The sequence below is a fragment of the Siniperca chuatsi genome, linkage group LG21, assembly GCF_020085105.1.
Source record: "Siniperca chuatsi isolate FFG_IHB_CAS linkage group LG21, ASM2008510v1, whole genome shotgun sequence".
In the NCBI taxonomy this organism is placed as follows: domain Eukaryota; kingdom Metazoa; phylum Chordata; class Actinopteri; order Centrarchiformes; family Sinipercidae; genus Siniperca; species Siniperca chuatsi.
The window spans coordinates 9959445-9978218 of NC_058062.1; the positions used below are offsets into that span (position 1 = coordinate 9959445).

An 18774-nucleotide genomic window follows, 5' to 3' on the forward strand; every position below is an offset into this window, starting at 1 on the left:
GTTCATCCATTCGGCCACGCTGGGAATGACTCATTAAGGTAAAAAAATCTTCCTGTTCAGCTGGATTCAAGACCTAGATGTACAGTACATATTTAGGTCAGTAAAGTAATAAATAATCTGAAATATAAATTACATGCAAACACAAATGGGCATTCAGATTGCAGATGTAAGACCTCATTGTTTTAAAATGTTGTAATTTAATGTAATTTACCTCCTGGGGTTAAAAATGACAGCAGTGACTTGTTCATATACCTGTTTTTGAGATGCTTTATCTTTACTCTTTGGTCGTTCTATGTCTGAGCTGGGGCTGAAGGAGGCTGAACGTGGAGGGCCTAAACCAGATGCAGACTTATCCTTTATTGGTGAACACTGGGTCTCTGGGGTGATGACGTGAGGTAGCGAGCACCTTTGGTCCTCCATTCTGGAACCCTGAAAATGCAGCATTCCTCAGTATTTTTGATCAGGAGGCACACTTCTTTAACACAAAGTTCCACATAACATTGAGTAAATTATGGCTTGATGTACAAATGTGATTAAAAGATTCTAAGCCTTAGAAAGCCACACAGTCAACTGGTTTGAATTTTACAAATGACATGGCTTTCAAAAACATTTAAAAACCATGTGAAGATGATGGCGAGCTTTGACATGATATTTCCATGAAAACAGACTTTTAAGAAATGTACATCCAAAACACTGGGAAAAGTGAAACTGCTTTCTGTAAATTTATGGCTGTTTGGCTATTAGTAGCATCCTACAAATTACATTTTTTTGTGTAATATTTTGTCCACATTCTAGTTTCATATTTGTGCAACATTTAAAGCCAGGGCCGACATTACTACAGTATTTTGGTACTTTCATCAATTGCTGTTAAAAAATGTAAAATATTTTGTTCTCTGATATAGAAAAGTACTAACCTGGACTTTAGAGACCATGTAACACAAGTAGCTTGAATCTCCTCCTGCAGTAGATTTTGAAGAGGCATTTTCATTCTGTAATCCTGGTAATGATGGAAGAGACACTCGCTGGTCGTCAAGCCGTTGGCTCTGAGTGTTAGCCAAGAGGCTGAATAACATTTCAGATTCTGGACACAGAAAGATGAAATGTGAAAACAGATGAAATAGTCAAGTAATTATATAGACAGTGAACTTTAAAAATGAAAGTGGAACTTGTCTGAACCTGGATCTATCGGGAAGAAATGGTAAGTAAGAGGCAACTGAAAGAATTGCAACACACTTCTGGAAATGTTTAGAGAGACACGGATTTATGAATACAGCAAGTTTTAGTTATCACCTGTGTTTAATGTACTTGCAGCAGGCTTTCTGTCTGTGTGTTTGGGTGTGCAGGGTGCACTCTTGCTAAGATCCAAGGAACAGCGCTGGTCATCCATGCGTCCATGCTGGCCATGGCTGATCATATTCATGAACTTCTGTTGGTCATCAGGTGATTCTTCCTATTAGACAAAAACAGTGTGATAAAGATTTGACCAAATGAGGATGAACAACATTTAATAACACATAGTCAAACAAGTCAGTAGAAGAAACCTGTAATCATTAAGGCAACCAGAATGACAGAATAGACCTTTATGGAATCGGAGCAGTCACGCTGAGAGGAAACCTGTAATTGGTTGGCTGGTACCAACAGAACCTTCCTGTTTCTATCTGGAGTACTCTCTGTCAAAGAGATGTGGGGTGCAGAGCCATGATGGTTATTACTCCCAGGTTCCTGAGAAAACACATTTGGAGAAGACTTCAGTCATCACACCACCTGTGCAGGTGCATGCACTAAGCCTTTTACAACCTGCAGTCTAGTACCTGGTAGTTAAACCCTGGCAATGACACCTGCAGTTTATCAAGGTGTTTTCCCTGTTTGTTGTCCACATTATGGGAGAACGCCTCATTGCTTGAACCTGTCAAGAGCAGGGGTGAAACAAAAAACAATCAATCTACAAAAGGACACATACAATGCAGATGGTATCATTGTGTCTGCTGTCCCAACCTGCAGGTGTAGTTTTGATTTGTCCAGTTTTAACAGGACTCAAGGCGCAACGCTGTTCGTCCATTTGTCCGCGCTGTGAGAAACTCATTATGTTGAGGATCTGCTCAAGTTCTGGGGCTTCCTGTTTAATGTCAAGCCAAAGAAAGTAAATGGTGTGAAATATCACAACTTACAATGTTCTCCTTGGCACTACATCAGCTGTCCTAAACCATTTTGGCTCATCACCCAATGTAAATCTCCAATCTCCAATGTAAATTATTCCTAAAAGCTAATCTTTTCACACTCTCCAAAGTAAAAGTCCTGGAACCAAAGTTGGAGTTCAATGTAAAACATGAATGGAATATCAAAATGTAATCAAATACAGTATATTACATTGCCAACAAATTGTGATAAAATTAATTTATAATAGCTTAAAATATGTACTTATTTTGGTCACTTAAGAGAATTAAATACAATTCTGTACAAAAGTATCTAAAAAATATACAATACTTTATACTACATAATAAGAGTAAATATCAGCTAAGAATAAAAAAGGCATAAAAACAAAACAAAAAAATGCACTGATGGCAAAATGTACACAGAATTTCAAGCATAGGAATGAATGCTACAAAGGTCTTACCAGCACAGCATCAGTAGCTTCTGATTTTGGGTCCACTTCAGCAGCTGCCATCATGAAAAATAATACAAAAAGTGAAACTGAAAACTAGATAAAATGTGAAATAGTACAGAAAGTCAGACAAAAGTACGTCCTGTAATTGATGGAGAATCCATTCAATACTTCTTAAATGGAACTATTGTATGTGCAATGGAAATGATGATCCTGAATGATGCTACTCCAAATGTGTACTGGATATGGCTTGGTGGAAGGCTTTTAAATAGAGTTAAATCCTGAGCATTAACCCATTACCATTAAGACCCCAGCCAGTGCCCAGATTATTACCATCTGTAATCCCAGATGAAAACATAATCCTCAGCATGAAGAGGGATGATCTTTTTCAATGGTAGGTGTACATATTCTCCCCTTCTGACCAAACACTGTACTTAAGGAGTTGCAGTGCAAGTAGGCATATGGCCGGGTTGCGGTTTTGAGATGAAAAAAAACTGCCGTTGCCGTGATAAAATGGTTATATTTGTAATGTCGGTTCATTTCAGCATGTCATAATTTATAAATGAAGAAGCAAAGTCAAACTCAAATGATGAAAACAATGTAAAAAGAAAAAACAACTATATACAAACATTCCTAAAAATAAAGGCAGATAAGATATACTGAAGAAAAAGCTCATATGGTAAATGCTTACAACATAGAGAGTAATGAACTCAACCATCAAGTATCAAAATACTAATTGGTCAAAGCTTTAAACATATAAAAGCATAAGGGGATAGAAAACTGCCTGCATATATATTGATCAAATGAAATACTTTGAAAGTTGTGAATATTCAAATCAGGGAGAGATACAACAAATTTGAGTTTATTCTCTTAAAGGCAAGGATATTAGGAGAGCACATTAGAGGTGGTTGAATAAGATATCAAAGTCAAAAGATCTCCACAATGATTTTAAATAATTCTGAGCATGAAAATTTATTCTTCATTCTTTGAGACTAACACCTGTGACAAAACCTTTAGGTGGACTATGAGTTGAGATTATTTTATCACACATTTAAAATAACTTTGGAATACTCCACACAATTTAAAGTGAATATTGTGTTTCTTTTATTACTCATTTTTAACAACAAAGAAACAAACACCCACCACACTTGCTCCTAGCAATATATTAAGTACATGGTAAATGTGCAAGAATTCATAAGACAGCAGTTGAGACATTTTGTCTGATGAAATTTCTCAGATAAGGGGGGGAAAAAAAGGTACCTGGAGAAACAAAACATATCCCACACTTTGTCACTGAATATACGATACATACATATATTGACTTAAATACATCTACATTAGACTTGAATAAGATTTTTGGTGTCAGATGGTCCAGTTTGGTGAGAAGGACGCAATTTTTTAAATACAAAATTAGGGAAATCAAATATATATATTGTAGTAACAAAAATAAGAATTTGAATGAGAATAGTAAAATAATCAAAATATTAATAATGTCTAATTAAATATTTTAATACAATTTCAATCACAGCAGTATACAGAACCCAATTCACAACAAACAATAAAAAGAACATTTTAAAATAAAATAAAGAATCACAAATGTTTACTTCCATGGCTACATCTAAAATTTCTCCATGTTTAATTTCCGATGTTGGAGATGCTGTGACAGAAGACCAGCAACCAGTCATCTCAAATGAACGACTAAACCCTTTTTCCAGTGTGCTCTTCCCGTTCAGGGTCTAACTATCTAGCAATCAGGATTAGGAACTTGGTCCAGACTCTTCAGGTCATTAAGGAAGCTGGTTGGAGTCAGGATGTGAGATGACCCTGTTAAGAAGAAAATAATATTTATAATAAAGAGGCAAAACCAGACATTTTTGCAATAAAAATCATGGCCTCCTCAACAGTGATTGCTTACCAATCAGTACTTCCCATTTCCCATCAGTGGCTCGAGTGACTTCATAGGCAGAGCGCATTTCTGATTGTGACACCCCACCAATCACAAATATAATAAGTCGAGGGCCAGAGCGATATTCTGTTGGAGATTTATTTTTGTGCCAGTGTCCAAAACGTGCACTGCTGTAAAAGAATTAAAACAATAATTGAGCAACAAGTAATTATTACTAAAACTAAGGCCCATTTGTGAGCAGCCAGTTTTATTATACGGAAATTATCAGTCAATCATATCCATTTCCATTAATAGCAAATTTTTCAAATAGCATGCAATGCTTTTCTTTGATTCACATTAAATTGACCCTGGTAAATATATGTGAATGTGAAAATCCTATAAATCATCCTATTGGCAGCATGTCAGAACACCTGTCTTTTGTCCATTCTGGAGGCTAATGGTTTATTAGTCACAATCAGCTGGGGATGTTTAAGGAATAAGTCAATGCACATGTGGGAGAGCACAAGCAGCCCTGCTGGTCAAACACCAAGTTTAAGTTTATATTGAATTTGGTTTACTGGTTTGATATAGCCAGCCTATATTCTAGCGTTAATATTAATGAATACTCAGTTTTAATTCTGCACTTTGCTAAAAAGGAAGAACACAAGCAGTGTGCATTATGCAGCTTATGAGAGAACCCAGGTCCATGAGAATTGTTTGTATAAGCATGGGGGATTATTATATTAGTATTCAAAGCAAAACTTAGTTTCACCTTTTCAGCTCGCATTGTGAAAAGCTTGACTTCAACTCATTTACAGGGATAAAAGCTTTTATTTGACAACATTAATATGTCTGATACCACAGCTGATATTTGTGTCGCTTTATTAAAAAAAAGCAAAACAATGAATTATTCAAATTAATATTTCCTTGGAACATAAGAAAAAAGGCACGTGGTTTTTTCCCCTAGCTGTCAGGTTTTTCCTTAAAAAAAGTTTGTCATTAACCAATTATTTCTTTATATACATTGTGAACTTTAATGAAGTAACAATGTGCTGTTCATACATGATAAAAATGTTCTTTTCTGTTTCCAGCACCCACCTGACTGCAGTCTGAGTTGTGTTGATGGGAGCAGGATCAGAGATGAATGGCCACTGATTTCTGTCCAGTTTGTCCTCTATGGCATTCTGTGATACAGAAACAAAGATAATGTAAAAAGCTGAAAGCAAAAATGGAGCACGTGTGAAAGCAACATCAGAAACCTAATTTTGGCTCTAATACCTCCATGACGTCTTTGATGATGGGTGTCCATCTAGAGAGCTGATATGTGCTCTCTGTGCGCTCTTTCCGCTCTGGCAGTGTTTTCCCAGCATTGCGGCCCTAAAAAACAACATGATGTATGTAACAAATACTGAAGGAATAAATTAGTATTACAACAACTTTAAGACTTTAACCAAACTACAATTAAGAAATTTACCCCAGCTATAATGTTACAGCCCAGGTTCTGCAGGTTGGTGATGATGTTGCTGTCGGCTTGTATGTTTGCATGCTGGATGAGCTTGGCAAGGTTCTCCTCCCCAATGCCTACATGAATAACCAGACTCTTTATTTAAAAATGATAACACTTGATTCTCTGCTATTCACTCCACATCAAAGCTTCTGGTCATGTTAACCCTTTTAATTAATGGTCACACGCACACACAAGTATGTGCACAAAGACTTTTGGTTTTAAAATTGTTATATTAGTTAAAACAGAAAGAGTTGTGATAAGGGCACACCTTTTTTCTTGTGGAATATGAACAGCAGTATGATGCGGATTTTGTCATAGGCCTCAATTTCATTGTTGAGAAGCACAGGAACAATGCTCTTCATGGCATCCTTTAGAGGTTCCCCTTCTGCATTTGCTCCCATTGCAAGGTCCTGTGGAAGACACCTGTGGTTAACTATCAACTGCAATAGGAATCTGAATGACCAATTACAACTCAAGTCAGCTGACAGCCGACGCACATAGCAGCTGACATAGGAGGATGACTTGCTTTCAACCTTTTTCTATTTCTTTTCCCACCACTTCTTCTCTTTCATGACCATACTATGGTTTTAAGAATACTGCATTAGACACTATTGCTCTGACCCTTTCACTTAACCACTTAAAAAGATTAATGCTGGTGTTACATACACTGTAAACTGCTCTATAATAATAATCTCAGAATATTTACTGTTTTTCACTTAACAGAAGAAAATACTCTTTTCAATGAAATAAAGTGTCCTAAATTGCACAGTAAACTTCCAGAGTTGCATCTGTAATCCATTAACTATGTCAAAAATAATGACAAATATTTAACTTGGGCTTTTATACTTGCATCTAGCTTTAGGATTTCTGGGCACTGTGTGACCTTCCTAAAAACTCTTGCTAAGCTGTATGATGATTTTGGACTAAGCCTTGTTAGGGCCAATCAGCAACTGAAACTAGAGAGGGGCTAGAAGAGCTCATAAAAATACAGTACATCATTTTGTTCATAACATTACACACATACATTTGTATTGGCTTGTCCAAACAATGCTGAACAGTTAAACAAATGACAGCTGACAGAGAGCTGTTGCTGTTTGGATCACACTGTCCATTTTAGAGCCAAAACATGCCTATTGGATTAAAGTGGTAGCTTTCAGACATGCTGACAATCCATTAGTGCAGTCGAGTGATTCACTCATACAAAAAGGCCCCATTAACACTTGCATCTCATAATGCCACAGCCATGCATAGCTTATCATTTCCTGTATGCTTGTGACTCATCTGATACAGGACTAAATTTGGCAGAATACATCCCCTCAGGGAGACAAAGCATGTCTGGCAGATACAAACAACACACTGGGGCTTGGTAGTGGTCTGGACCGTGGCTTTATCCCAGGCTCATGTTGATTGCTGGATTTCTACATTACCAAGTAGTACATGTATGTGTTTTTAAATGCCTTTACACTCAGTTATGACATAACAGCTCCTTCTGCATTTCTGATGTTGATGTCGGTCCAAAGCTTCTTATGCAATATTACGATTTCGATTCTCCATTAAATATCACCAGACTGTGCCAGTGGCATTTGAACATTAACATTTGAGCTATAAATAAAGACACTATCACTTAGGTCACTTAGTGTGCAGAGTGCGCGGGACAGAGTAATTCCATGTCAGACATTCTCTCTAAGATACTTACTGTCAGTGACTAACACAGTGAAACATTTTAGTTTATCCCCTGGGATATAAAAACTACAGACTGGCAGGATGTTTTACCAACAATGCATGAGTAGACAATTTCCAAGAATATTAGGTTAAATGGCCAAATGGTCATCTTTCTCTTCAGGGATCAAGAGAACTTTATCATGTTTCTATTTATACCTCCAACTACAGATATAAACAACTATAGCTATATATATACACACTATATACACACACACACATACATACATACACACATACATACATACGACAACTATAGCTTCACTCATTTCATTGCAATAATACATACTGTAGATTAAATGAACTGCACCTCCACAGTCAAGTCATTACAACAATATTATTATTTTTATTTATTTATCAGAGCTGTTTGTTGCAACAATGACAATACCGTTTATGTCCTAATTGCTCTGACCCAAATGCCTATGATACTGTCAAAAAAAAAATTCTATTGTAGACCCCACAGGAGTACTGACCTGTTCTACTTCACAAAGCTTATCAAGAGAGGCCTTGAATTTCTTCATACAAGCTTCAGCTAGGTGCAAGTGAGTAGAGTACTGTGAATGAAAATGCATAAAGATTAATTATTAATTAACTAATTTATAGTTATAATAAAATCATCATATGAAATATAAAAATTATAAAACCTTTTAAATTAAAGCTAATCAAAGCAAAAGGAAGCATGGTGAATCTAAATAGTGTATAATTTACTGTCAGAAGTGTCTCCTAATAAAACAAGTTAAAAATCCTGAAATATCATTGGATGATGGTACTAAAAAGGTGAAGAGTTGGCTTTTCTTCATCCCACTCACAATGCTCAGCTCCTTCTGATACTGTGGCATCTTCTTTAACATCTGAGAGAGATCTTTTATGTTGGCCTGAAATGCAAAACAATACCAATTACCAATGTATGTTATAATGCAATTACCAAAATTGCATTATAACATAAAAATAGTTTTCATGTTATATCATGTAATGTAAAAATAACTGAACCAAAATGAGTACTGCACATGAACACTCACATTGTCAGTGCACATTCTCTTGCTCTCACAAAAGGTGCGAAGAAGCTCTGTCACTTTCCTGCAACAATGGTTTTTGAAAATGATTAATCACCTTGTGCATGAGCACATTTAATTAGTTATAATATCATATATAATATTACTGAGCAACCAAATTGTAATCTTGTTAGATTTTTTTTTTTTTTTTTAAATAGTCAGAAATTTTACCCAACTGTTAAAACTTATAAAACACACTTCATTCACACACACACTTCAAAGTCATTACAATAACTTTTGTGTTTTAACTTATCATAAACAGACAGCTTTTTACATACACAGGCAGAATGCATTTTACACCATCTTTGGGACAGGTTTTTTTTTTTTACTGAAATCTGATAAAGGGCTACAACATAATTCATAGATTAAAGAATTCTTTTTATTACTCTCCAACAAATATGATGTTACAATTAGGTATGCACCGATATATCGGCTGATATTCGTCTTACTGACTGCTATCAACCTATTGGCAAATAGGTTGACATTCACCGATGACAGTGGCTGATGTTTATCTGTTGTGTCGCATCAAATTTGGGCTGGCTAAATTTTGTGTTGGTTATTTGTATTTGTTGTATAGCAGGCTAAAAAGGCTTTTGAAGCAGTTATCGTAGAAAAGGTTTCAGTCGTAGTCATCTGGACACTGTTTTCAGAATCAAGACATTTCGGCTCCCATCCGGAAGTCATTCTCAATTGTGAAAAAATTGGACGGGAACTGGAAATTTAAACTACTCTGAGTTACATAAGCCCTGCCCTCAGGAAGGAATCAAGGAATCTGCCTGAGTATCTGTTAATAGCTAGTTTCACCTGAAACTGACCTAATAGTTTCCAAGATGGCCCAGTAATCAGTAATCAGGCCTATTGTTCTCTGGCTGCATCTACTTCATCACTGTTAAGTGCCTGATTAGCATGTGATAGGCGTGACCAAGGCGATAATACACTCTGATAGACTTTGGGCAGATTAAATCTCAGACCACCATTTCTGTTCAAAGAGGGGTTCTCTTTTTTCACAAAAATGGCTTCCTTGACGCCCCGTTCAAACCAACTCTTCTCTCTACTTAGAATCTTCACCTCGCTGTCTTCAAATGTGTGGTTTGTAGCTTTTAAATGCAAATGCACGGCGCTCTGTAATCCTGAGTTAGCGTGTCGTCTGTGCTGATAAAGTCTTTTGTGAAGTGGCTGTTTGGTCTCGCCTATGTACCGTTCTTTGCAGTTTTCCTCACTGCACTGAATGGAGTAGACAACATTGTTCTGTTTCTGTGTGGGTAACTTGTCCTTAGGGTGAACGAGTTTCTGTCTTAAAGTGTTGCCTGGTTTAAAGAAGACAGGAACATCGTGCTGTCTAAAGATCCTTTGTAGTTTTTCAGACAGTCCAGGCAACACTTTAAGACAGAAACAGTTTTTTTTATAATGAAGATTTATTTGTTTCCCTGGCACAAAAGGGGGAATAAATAACAACAAAAACAAAATAAACTACAACAAAAAAAAAACATAGGTATCAGCCAGAATGTTATTTTATACATCAGTATCGGCCCTGAATTTCACAATCGGTTCATCTCTAGTTACAATGTAACTTATTACTTTAATTTATTGGCCAGGTATAAAATACAATTTCTAACTTTGAGAAGACACACAAAACAAAGTGGGTGTTTTGATGTTGTGACATAAAACCAGGTGAAAGCAATGACCAGAACAATGACAGACATACTCATCTAGTTGTGATAGACTTACTTAGTGACATCTGCAATGTGCATATGTCTGAGCTGAACCCAGAGCTCATCATCTTCATCCAATAACACTTCTCTCTCCTTTGAATCCCCAATGCCAGTTGTCTGATAACTTAAAAAATAAAACAAGTACATGAGTACAACACAAATGAGTATGGAGAAATGGTATGCCCAAGATAGCACACTGACCTGGCAAAGCAAATGAACAGCAGTCGATATATAATAAAATGTTCACTCACGTATAGATGTCCTGTTTGATATCTAGCAAGTCATAGGCCATTGCCTGGAAGGTCAACTCATGTAGAATAGGCGAGATGGGATCAAACCCACGATCAACAATCAGTAGCTGGGATCGTGCCTTGTCTGGACCCTAAAAACAATGAATGTAAGAGATATAATCTCCTACTAATGAAAGATCTACTTCACAGATGCATAATAAATTAGGTTATTTATTATTATGTTTTTTGTGAATCTTTCATGCAGTGAAAGTCAGCTTTTATCTATACGAGTTCAATATCTGATGCAGCATGAGGCAGCACTTCAGCCAACTTGAAATGTCGAGTAAAGTAAAAAAATATAGAGAACAATAGCACAGCAATGCACTTCAGATGTGGGGGCAAAAAGAGAATAGTAATACATGCCTGTTAAGACCCATCTCGGGAGCAAGGAAATGTCAGCTAAGAAAGACAGAAAAGGAGAAGGGAAAAAGGGAAAGGTCCAGCAAAGCGTGAGAAAAATAATCAACAGGAAATAAAACCCAGAAACCACAGAAACGTTCACAACCTGTGAAGTTGAAGAGCAGCAGAATCCCGAAGAAAGTGTATTCTCTTATACAGAAAAGTTGGTTTAGCAGAAAAAAGCAGTATAAGAATTCAGTTCACCATTTTTCATCAAAGACTTGTATTAATACAGTAGAGCACATAAGAATTGTTGTGGTTGGTGGTCTACATAGTTCCTAACCTCTCCCATGCTTGGGTTGTCAGCTTTGTGAGCAGTAAGTCGCTGGTAGACCTCATCAGCCAGTCTAGCATTCTCCTCTGGTCCCCTTAGAGACAGAGAGGTATACAACTGAATCAGCAAATTCAGTGGCAAACTAATTTCAGTATACTTTTATGCAAGGCTTCCATACTTGTAGTAACGGATTGCAGGGTACTCCTTCAGTGTATCACACAGGGTCGCGATCTGCTCCGCCAGATTTTCCATCATTTTGTCTTTTTCTTCGTTTGGCTTAGAACTATAGAAGGAGTACAAAGAGGTCGGGTCATCCAGGGAGAATACCTGCAAGGGTGAGAGGGATTAAGGTTATGTTATGTCATATTATGTTTACAACAATCAAGCTGCACTACTGATATTTTTACAGTAACAATAGAAAAATTACTGCATGTAATGTGAAAGGTGCTGCTTGCAGTAATAAACCCACAGAGAAGTCTGACCCCAATCTACAGTTCCCCTCAGCTCTAGGGAGCATTTCAGCATCTTTCAGCTTGTTGTTTTGGTTTTACTGCCTGCAACTGTACCTTTTTGTTTTTTTATTCTTAACTCTCTCATCAACTTCGTTTCCAGCCTCAGCAGGCAGCATTTAAAGTGAAAAAGCTCTGATAAACCCACTGTACACTACCTGCCAAGCACCAAACACCACACACACAGACAAAATTAGTAACTAGCTGATGAACATAGTGGAACATTTAGCAGCTAGAACCAGATCATTTTCTCAGGAGCTGTTGGTAACCAAAACACAGCTACAACAGAAGTGAATAAGAACTGTGGCCAAAAAATCAAGTTGGTTTAAATAAAGAGGAGATAATTTCCTACCTGAGACTCATACGGCAGGAAAGCAACATTGATCTCTTTTAAAGTCTTGACGACCTTCGAAACTCTGGATCTCCCAATCTCGGCAAAGAGGCCATCTGGACAAGCTATGGAAGCATAAATAAATAAAATTAGAAGTGGCAATAGCTTAATGTAATGATTAGATATATTTTGAAACTTAAAATGTTTTGCACAGTACATTTGAAAATAACTGATTAATAAGTTATAATAAGATTAATAAGTCTCCTATAGGTTTAAACACTGTTTTCATGGAATTTCAACATGAAATTATTGATGCAAATATGCACACTATACTGTACACACAGAGACACACACACACACAGACAATCTTACTGTCAGTGAAGAAGATGTGTGCTGCTTTGTAGGTAAAGGCGGAGTCTTTGAAATCATTAATGAGAGCATGAACTGACTGTAATTGAAAACAAATTAAAAGATTAATAAGATGAAAAAAAAACACAATGAGCACAGATCATAACAGTATAGAGGGACCTCTTAAAAAAAAAGGGGGAAAAGGCAACCACTAACCTTCTCCACAGGTGAAATCAAATAAATGGCTTCCAAACAAGAAATAGGCTCCCTTCGTTTATTGATGTCTTCCACAACTGAAAAGGAGAAGATAGAGGACTTTTACTTTAATCTAAACAATCTGATTAAATAACTGCAAATAAAACATCATCCTCATTATCATGTAAAGTGAAATACAGTAATATATCAATCTTCTATGGGAAATTCACACATCTGGTTGTTGCTTTAATAAGGCTGATGAAAAAAAAAAACTTAAGTGCAAATTCAGGTTTTTTTAAATTGAAATTACGTGAGTGAAGGGGCTTTGTATGGACTGCATCTCTTTCATTTTTATCAAATCAGTCAGTGACCATTTTTGCCCCTGGGGACTGTGGGCATTGTCGGTTTAAGATTACGGCCATCCAGATTTAATGTTGGGAAAAGGATGAGCATTTTGTATGTAGCCAGGACAACACTTCCTACATTTCACTTGAACTACCAAAACCCTGCTCTAAGTATATACAGCAGGTAAAATAAGTATTGAACACATCACCATTTTTCTCAGTAAATATATTTCTAGAAAGGTGCTATTGACATTTTCACCAGATGCTGGTAACAACCCATGCAATCCACACATGCAAAGAAATCTAACCAAAATTAAATTAAGTTATGTATAATAATGTTAAATGACACAGGGAAAAAGTATTGAACATGCTTACTGAAACTCATTTAATACTTCGTACAAAAGCCTTTGTTGGTAATGACTGCTTCAAGATGCCTCCTGTATGGAGAACTGAGTTGCATGCATTGCTGAAGTGTGATTTTGGCCCATTCTTCCACACAAACAGTCTTCAAATCTTGACGGTTCCGTGGGCCTCTTCTATGAACTCTGATCTTTAGTTCTTTCCATAGATTTTCAATTGGATTCAAGTCAGGTGATTGGCTGGGCCATTCTTGCAGCTTTATTGTTTTTCTCTGAAACCAATTGAGAGTTTCCTTGGCTGTGTGTTTGGGATAATTGTCTTGCTGAAATGTCCACCCTCGTTTCATCTTCATCATCCTGGTAGATGGCAGCAGATTTTTATCAAGAATGTCTCTGTAAATTTTTCCATTCATCCTTCCTTCAATTATTTGAAGTTTGCCAGTACTGTATGCTGAAAAACAGCCACACACCATGATGTTTCCACCTCCAAACTTCACTGTTGGTGTGGTGTTTTGGGGGTGATGTGCAGTGCCATTTCTCCTCCAAACATGGTGTGTATTATGGCATCCAAAGAGTTCAATTTTGGTCTCATCTGACCAGACTATATCCTCCCAGTATGTCCCAGGCTTGTCCAAATGTTGTGCAGCAAGCTTTAAACAACCTTCAACAAGCTTTTTCTTCAGTAATGGAGTCTTGCGTGGTGAGCGTGCATACAGACCGTGGCGGTTGAGTGCATTACTTAGCGTTTTCTTTAAAATAATTGTACCTGCTAATTCCAGGTCCTCCTGAAGCTGTCCACAAGTGGTCCTTGGCTCTTGAACAACTCTTCTGATAATTCTTTTCGCTCCTCTGTCAGAAATCTTGCAAGGAGCACCTGGTCATGGCCGGTTTATGGTGAAATGATGTTCTTTCCACTTCCGGATTATGGCCCCAACAGTGCTCACTCGAACATTCAGAAGTTTTGAAATCCTTCTGTAACCAATGCCATCAGTATGTCTTGCAACAATAAGGTTGCAAAAGTCTTGAGAGCGCTCTTTGCTTTTACCCATCATGAGATGTTTCTTCTGTGACACCTTGGTAATGAGACACCTTTTTATAGGCGATCAGTTGAGACTGAATCAATATTAATTTGCACTGACAAGGGGCAGGAATGCTTTCTAATAACTGATTGTCTTGGCTTTCCATGCCTTTTTGCACATCCCTTTCTTCATGTGTTCAATACTTTTTCCCTGTGTCATTTAACATTATTATACATAACTTAATTTATGGACATCTATGGTTTGATTTCTTTGGATGTGTGGATTTCATAAGTTGTTACCAACATCTGGTGAAAATTTCATGTCAATAGCACCTTTAGAAATATATCTACTGAGAAAAATGATGATGTGTTCAATATTTTTTTTACCCACTGTAAATATCCCCAGATTGCATGACAACAGTTTGAAGACACTGGCAAAAGTATACTGATAACTGTTTTTTTTTTGTTTTTTTAAAGTTTGATCACTCATGTATACAACTGATTCACTGGATGCAAGACCATTAATTATTTGCATACTTACTGGTCACCCCCTCTGCCAAAATGTCAGACATCTTGCAGCAAGAGGACAGAATTCGCATGCTCATGTGATCCACAATAAGAACCTGAAGAAACATGAGATAAACAGGGGTTATAATTTCAGTGTGACAAAATCAGAAGATTTCTTAATTCTTATTCAGTAACTTTTACCTTCCATTCTCCATCCTTCTTCACACTCTTGATGACCCCATTGAGGATTTCTGTAGAAGAGAAGAAAAATATTCATAAATGATTACAGACTTATCAATAACTTCTGAGGGAATTATATTGCTCCATGCAAAACAGTAACAAGTGTTTGAATTTTAGTAATGACTGCAATACAGCAATACCTGGAAATGCTGGTTGTAAAACAGAAGTAACATAACACCATAATAATATATTGTGATGTGAAAGCTATGATTTACAAAACTCCCAATTTTTGTTACAGCATTCATTCATAATTTATACAATTCATTTTTGGGCAAACTCCCCTCAAGTATGACAAAGACTGGCATTTAATCTATTGCGCACCAGTGGCTAAAGAGTAAAAGAATACATGTGCAGCTTAATCGAAAGGTTTTTCTTGATGTCTACAGTTGAAGTAGATATGAGGGCTAGTGAAATATCAAACTGAAATGTTGTGACATTTCATGAATAAACATAATGCAAAAGGTTAGACATCAGTTGTGTGTCTAAAACTCTCTAAATCAGGAACCAGGAACTTTCTCGAAAGAAACCCATATTTAGCACTTGTATTTACCAACTCAGTCAGTTGGGTGCAACTTCCTTGTGTAATACTGTTGAGATTACAGTGTATGAATATCATACAAAAGCATAGCTGTTCCAGTGACTTCATAGGCACAAGAGCTGAGGTGCGGTACTACTGGTGAAATAAACTGCAAAACTGAGGGTTTCCTGCAGTGTTTTAGAGTGGACGTAGGCCACCTTGCCCAAAATGCCCTGAAATCAAACATTAACCTTCAGGGTAAAAAAGCAGCGGGGCTAGTTCACACAGCACAAGCAATTATATTTAGTGTGTCTATTGTTTAGGCCCTCATCTACTCACCAGGAGCTAGGTGGCTTACCACCTCAGTTCACCTCACCAAACAGTTTCCTCCTTTTAATAGTGCACAGAAGGAAGGAGAGAGTGAGAAATGAAGAACTATGCTGATGTGATATCATGTTCTTCACTCAACACTCAACTTCCTTGTTTAACCTCAACAGCAGTGACTCCCCAAGACATATGATTCATTGTTATAAGTCTTATTGCCACATCAATTCATTTGCTAATTGACATAATTGGCTACAAAGAAAAACATTATTGCTCTTCACCTTCTGTTAATGCCCATTTTAACCACTATGTTATGATTTGTTTCTAAAATAATATTTGGTGTTGATGAAGTTACTATAATCTAGCCTGTGTTAACATACATTCAACAACATAAAACCTGTTCCAGGATTATTTAAGACTATCTGACAACAAATTATGTAAATTTAAATACAAGAAACGTGAACTAATAATTTTCACGTATTTTTCCATAAAAGACTTTGGACAAAATTGAAATTCCTCACTGACAAACGTCTTGTCTTGCAATGCCAAATCTATTTCCATACAGGGAAGTGGAAAAGATGACTACTTGTGACTGGGGTTCACCACATTAAAGCAGACAGCCATCAAGCTATTTTAGCAATCTTACCCTTAACCTATGTATTGGTTAATTTTTAAAATGTACCAAAATTGGTACGTAAAATTGCCCTGAGGCCTGTCTTACCTGTAACAGAATGCTGTATAAGGCCTTAATTTACTATGTCCCTACTCTGAGTTTATTACTAATGATGACTAGCTTACTAATGATTTTATTTGGTATTATCAACAGTGAAAGGAGAGAGGGCCTAGACACTCCCAGGTTTTAACTCAACTTGCATGGACAACAATGATTTCGAGCATCAGATCAAGCTCATAAGACCTAGCTGTCCATATACCATCTATTTCCTAAGGCCAGCCCTACAAACATGCATTTCATTTTCAAATTAGTGGCAATTTCAAAGAAATGAATGTGCATATTCCAAAACTCACATAAATAAATAGGTTATAGGCCTAGCACAAGCAAATCATTGTTGGTGTTATCTCTGAATCCTGGCCAAGGTCAAGGTTGCATGTAATACAAGCACACACGAAGATTTCAACAATTCTGGGTGACGGTTGTGTTCACACACTCCTACTCTATACAAGAACAACATTTACAACTGCAGACATTTTCTAACTCTTGACATAGTGAAAAAGGTTGTATCAGTGTTCAATAACATTTACCTTTAACGTTATAAGTTGTTTAGAATAACTGAACCACTTAATTCCAATACATACTTAAACTTAAACATATATAAATGTTAAATAAACATTACGCTAGACATAAAGACATAACGATATTTGTCTTTGTAAAGATTTGTGTTTACATGTATTAAACACTATTACATCGAACTTAACGTTACTTAAAGATATAGCCTACTTTCAAAGCATCATTAATTCTGACATTATTGAAATAATTTGTCAAACGAAAGAAGACACGTGAGCTAATAGTGAAACATCAGTTGCATTAAAAACATTTTGTAACAGAAGTTTTTTTTATTTTGTTGATGTTTAATCGCTTACAGCATAAATGTACCAGCTGATTTAGTCGATCACAAGCAACGTTACCGAACTTCCTTTTAGGTTAGCTAGCTAACATTAGCATATAACTTGGACTGTCACAACATTTCCAGTCACTAACGCCGCGATTTTTTTTTTCTCTTTTTACGCCCGCCAAATGTCACAACAAACCACCATTTCCCCTGAGCAAATGTTGTGACAAACACATGCAACACAACAATACTACTTTTTATCCATGACTTGGTTAGCCATAACATTATTTGCATCGGTAATGTTAGCATTGTATTTAGGACTGGAACAGGAAGAAACCTATGGTGGACCAACGTCCCCAGCAATGTTTTGCGTTATACGTTGAGCGTCAATTTATCAAGCTACTACGAGATAACTTCAAATAAACTACGTGGGTCTTTTAGTTGTAATAAACCTCTAAAAAGCAGACAATGTTACAACGAATGTGTCACTTACTCTCTCCTACTACCGCTTTCAGCCCACTCGGTGCCATCTTGACAGCAATCTGGTGGCTAGTCGGTCACTTCCTTGTTAAAGCCTGTTCAAGTACATAGCATTTGACAGCGAAATATTGCCCCCTTTTGTCTAATACTACAATTGCAAGAACACATCGGACGCGCTTTTCACAATTTTGTGTTGGAACCATCCATGGATGTAACAAATTTCAATCATGCGGGAAATATAGGTTAAGCTACACTAATTCTAATTTATTTTGGTCTTAAACAAAGCCAAGTGGTTCCTGGCCTTTTCTAAAGTTTCAATGTAACTAGTAGGCTACCTATAATAGTTTTTTGTGGGTGGATTAAGTAAAATCACTTGGCTTCTATCATTTCAATCCCTTAGCACAGGAGAAATAATATTTTTCAGCCTATCACATTGTAAAATACTATAATACCATATCTTGAATCTGACTTTTAAAATTAATGGCAGCTATTAAAAAGAAACAGCTGCAAGAAAGATCTTACCAATGCCTCAGGAGACAGACAGAAACATCCAACTGGCCACTTTTCATTGCCAAATATATTTGAGGGTATCAT

The 18774-nt window shown here is 36.7% G+C and overlaps 2 protein-coding genes across 6 annotated transcripts in view; both read right to left on the minus strand.

Annotated features, from left to right (window-relative positions):
* Window positions 1-2816, minus strand: part of LOC122869107 — a 5942-nt gene extending 3126 nt beyond the window's left edge. For all 3 annotated transcript variants that reach the window (XM_044181741.1, XM_044181742.1, XM_044181743.1), the window contains exons 1-8: window positions 2615-2816; window positions 1996-2116; window positions 1812-1906; window positions 1579-1722; window positions 1291-1450; window positions 915-1081; window positions 253-429; window positions 1-73 (exon numbers count right to left, since the gene is read on the minus strand). The exon at window positions 1-73 is cut by the window's left edge and continues 72 nt beyond it. In XM_044181741.1, coding sequence (XP_044037676.1) covers window positions 1-73; window positions 253-429; window positions 915-1081; window positions 1291-1450; window positions 1579-1722; window positions 1812-1906; window positions 1996-2116; window positions 2615-2668 — 991 coding nt within the window. In that variant the 5' untranslated portion in view covers window positions 2669-2816. The remainder of the gene's footprint in view (window positions 74-252; window positions 430-914; window positions 1082-1290; window positions 1451-1578; window positions 1723-1811; window positions 1907-1995; window positions 2117-2614) is intronic.
* Window positions 2817-3682: 866 nt separating this feature from the next.
* On the minus strand, window positions 3683-18477 carry stxbp2 (syntaxin binding protein 2). 3 transcript variants are annotated; one of them, XM_044181750.1, is made up of 19 exons: window positions 18194-18294; window positions 15253-15302; window positions 15086-15167; window positions 12845-12921; window positions 12653-12728; window positions 12302-12405; window positions 11619-11767; window positions 11450-11534; window positions 10729-10859; window positions 10494-10601; window positions 8733-8790; window positions 8523-8588; window positions 8187-8267; window positions 6263-6404; window positions 5962-6068; window positions 5766-5864; window positions 5586-5671; window positions 4518-4675; window positions 3683-4426 (listed from the first exon to the last, which is right to left on the minus strand). In XM_044181750.1, the coding sequence occupies exons 1-19, from the start codon at window positions 18228-18230 to the stop codon at window positions 4347-4349; spliced, it is 1776 nt and encodes a 591-aa protein (XP_044037685.1). In that variant the 5' UTR covers window positions 18231-18294; the 3' UTR covers window positions 3683-4346. The 3 variants fall into 3 exon arrangements, with proteins under 3 accessions (XP_044037685.1, XP_044037684.1, XP_044037686.1); XM_044181749.1 differs by having other exon boundaries at window positions 4518-4678; XM_044181751.1 differs by lacking the exon at window positions 4518-4675 and having other exon boundaries at window positions 18194-18477.
* Window positions 18478-18774: the final 297 nt, after the last annotated feature.

What these genes read in the sequence shown, in the direction of transcription:
- stxbp2 (XM_044181749.1), bottom strand. Translation starts at nt 18,230, where the DNA reads ATGGCACCGAGTGGGCTGAAAGCGGTAGTAGGAGAGA. An exon ending in TTTGGCAGAGGGGGTGACCA is followed by an intron (nt 12,922 to 15,085) that starts GTAAGTATGCAA and finishes TCTCCTTTTCAG; the next exon opens with TTGTGGAAGACATCAATAAA. An exon ending in TCCTGCCGTATGAGTCTCAG is followed by an intron (nt 11,768 to 12,301) that starts GTAGGAAATTAT and finishes TCACCCTTGCAG; the next exon opens with GTATTCTCCCTGGATGACCC.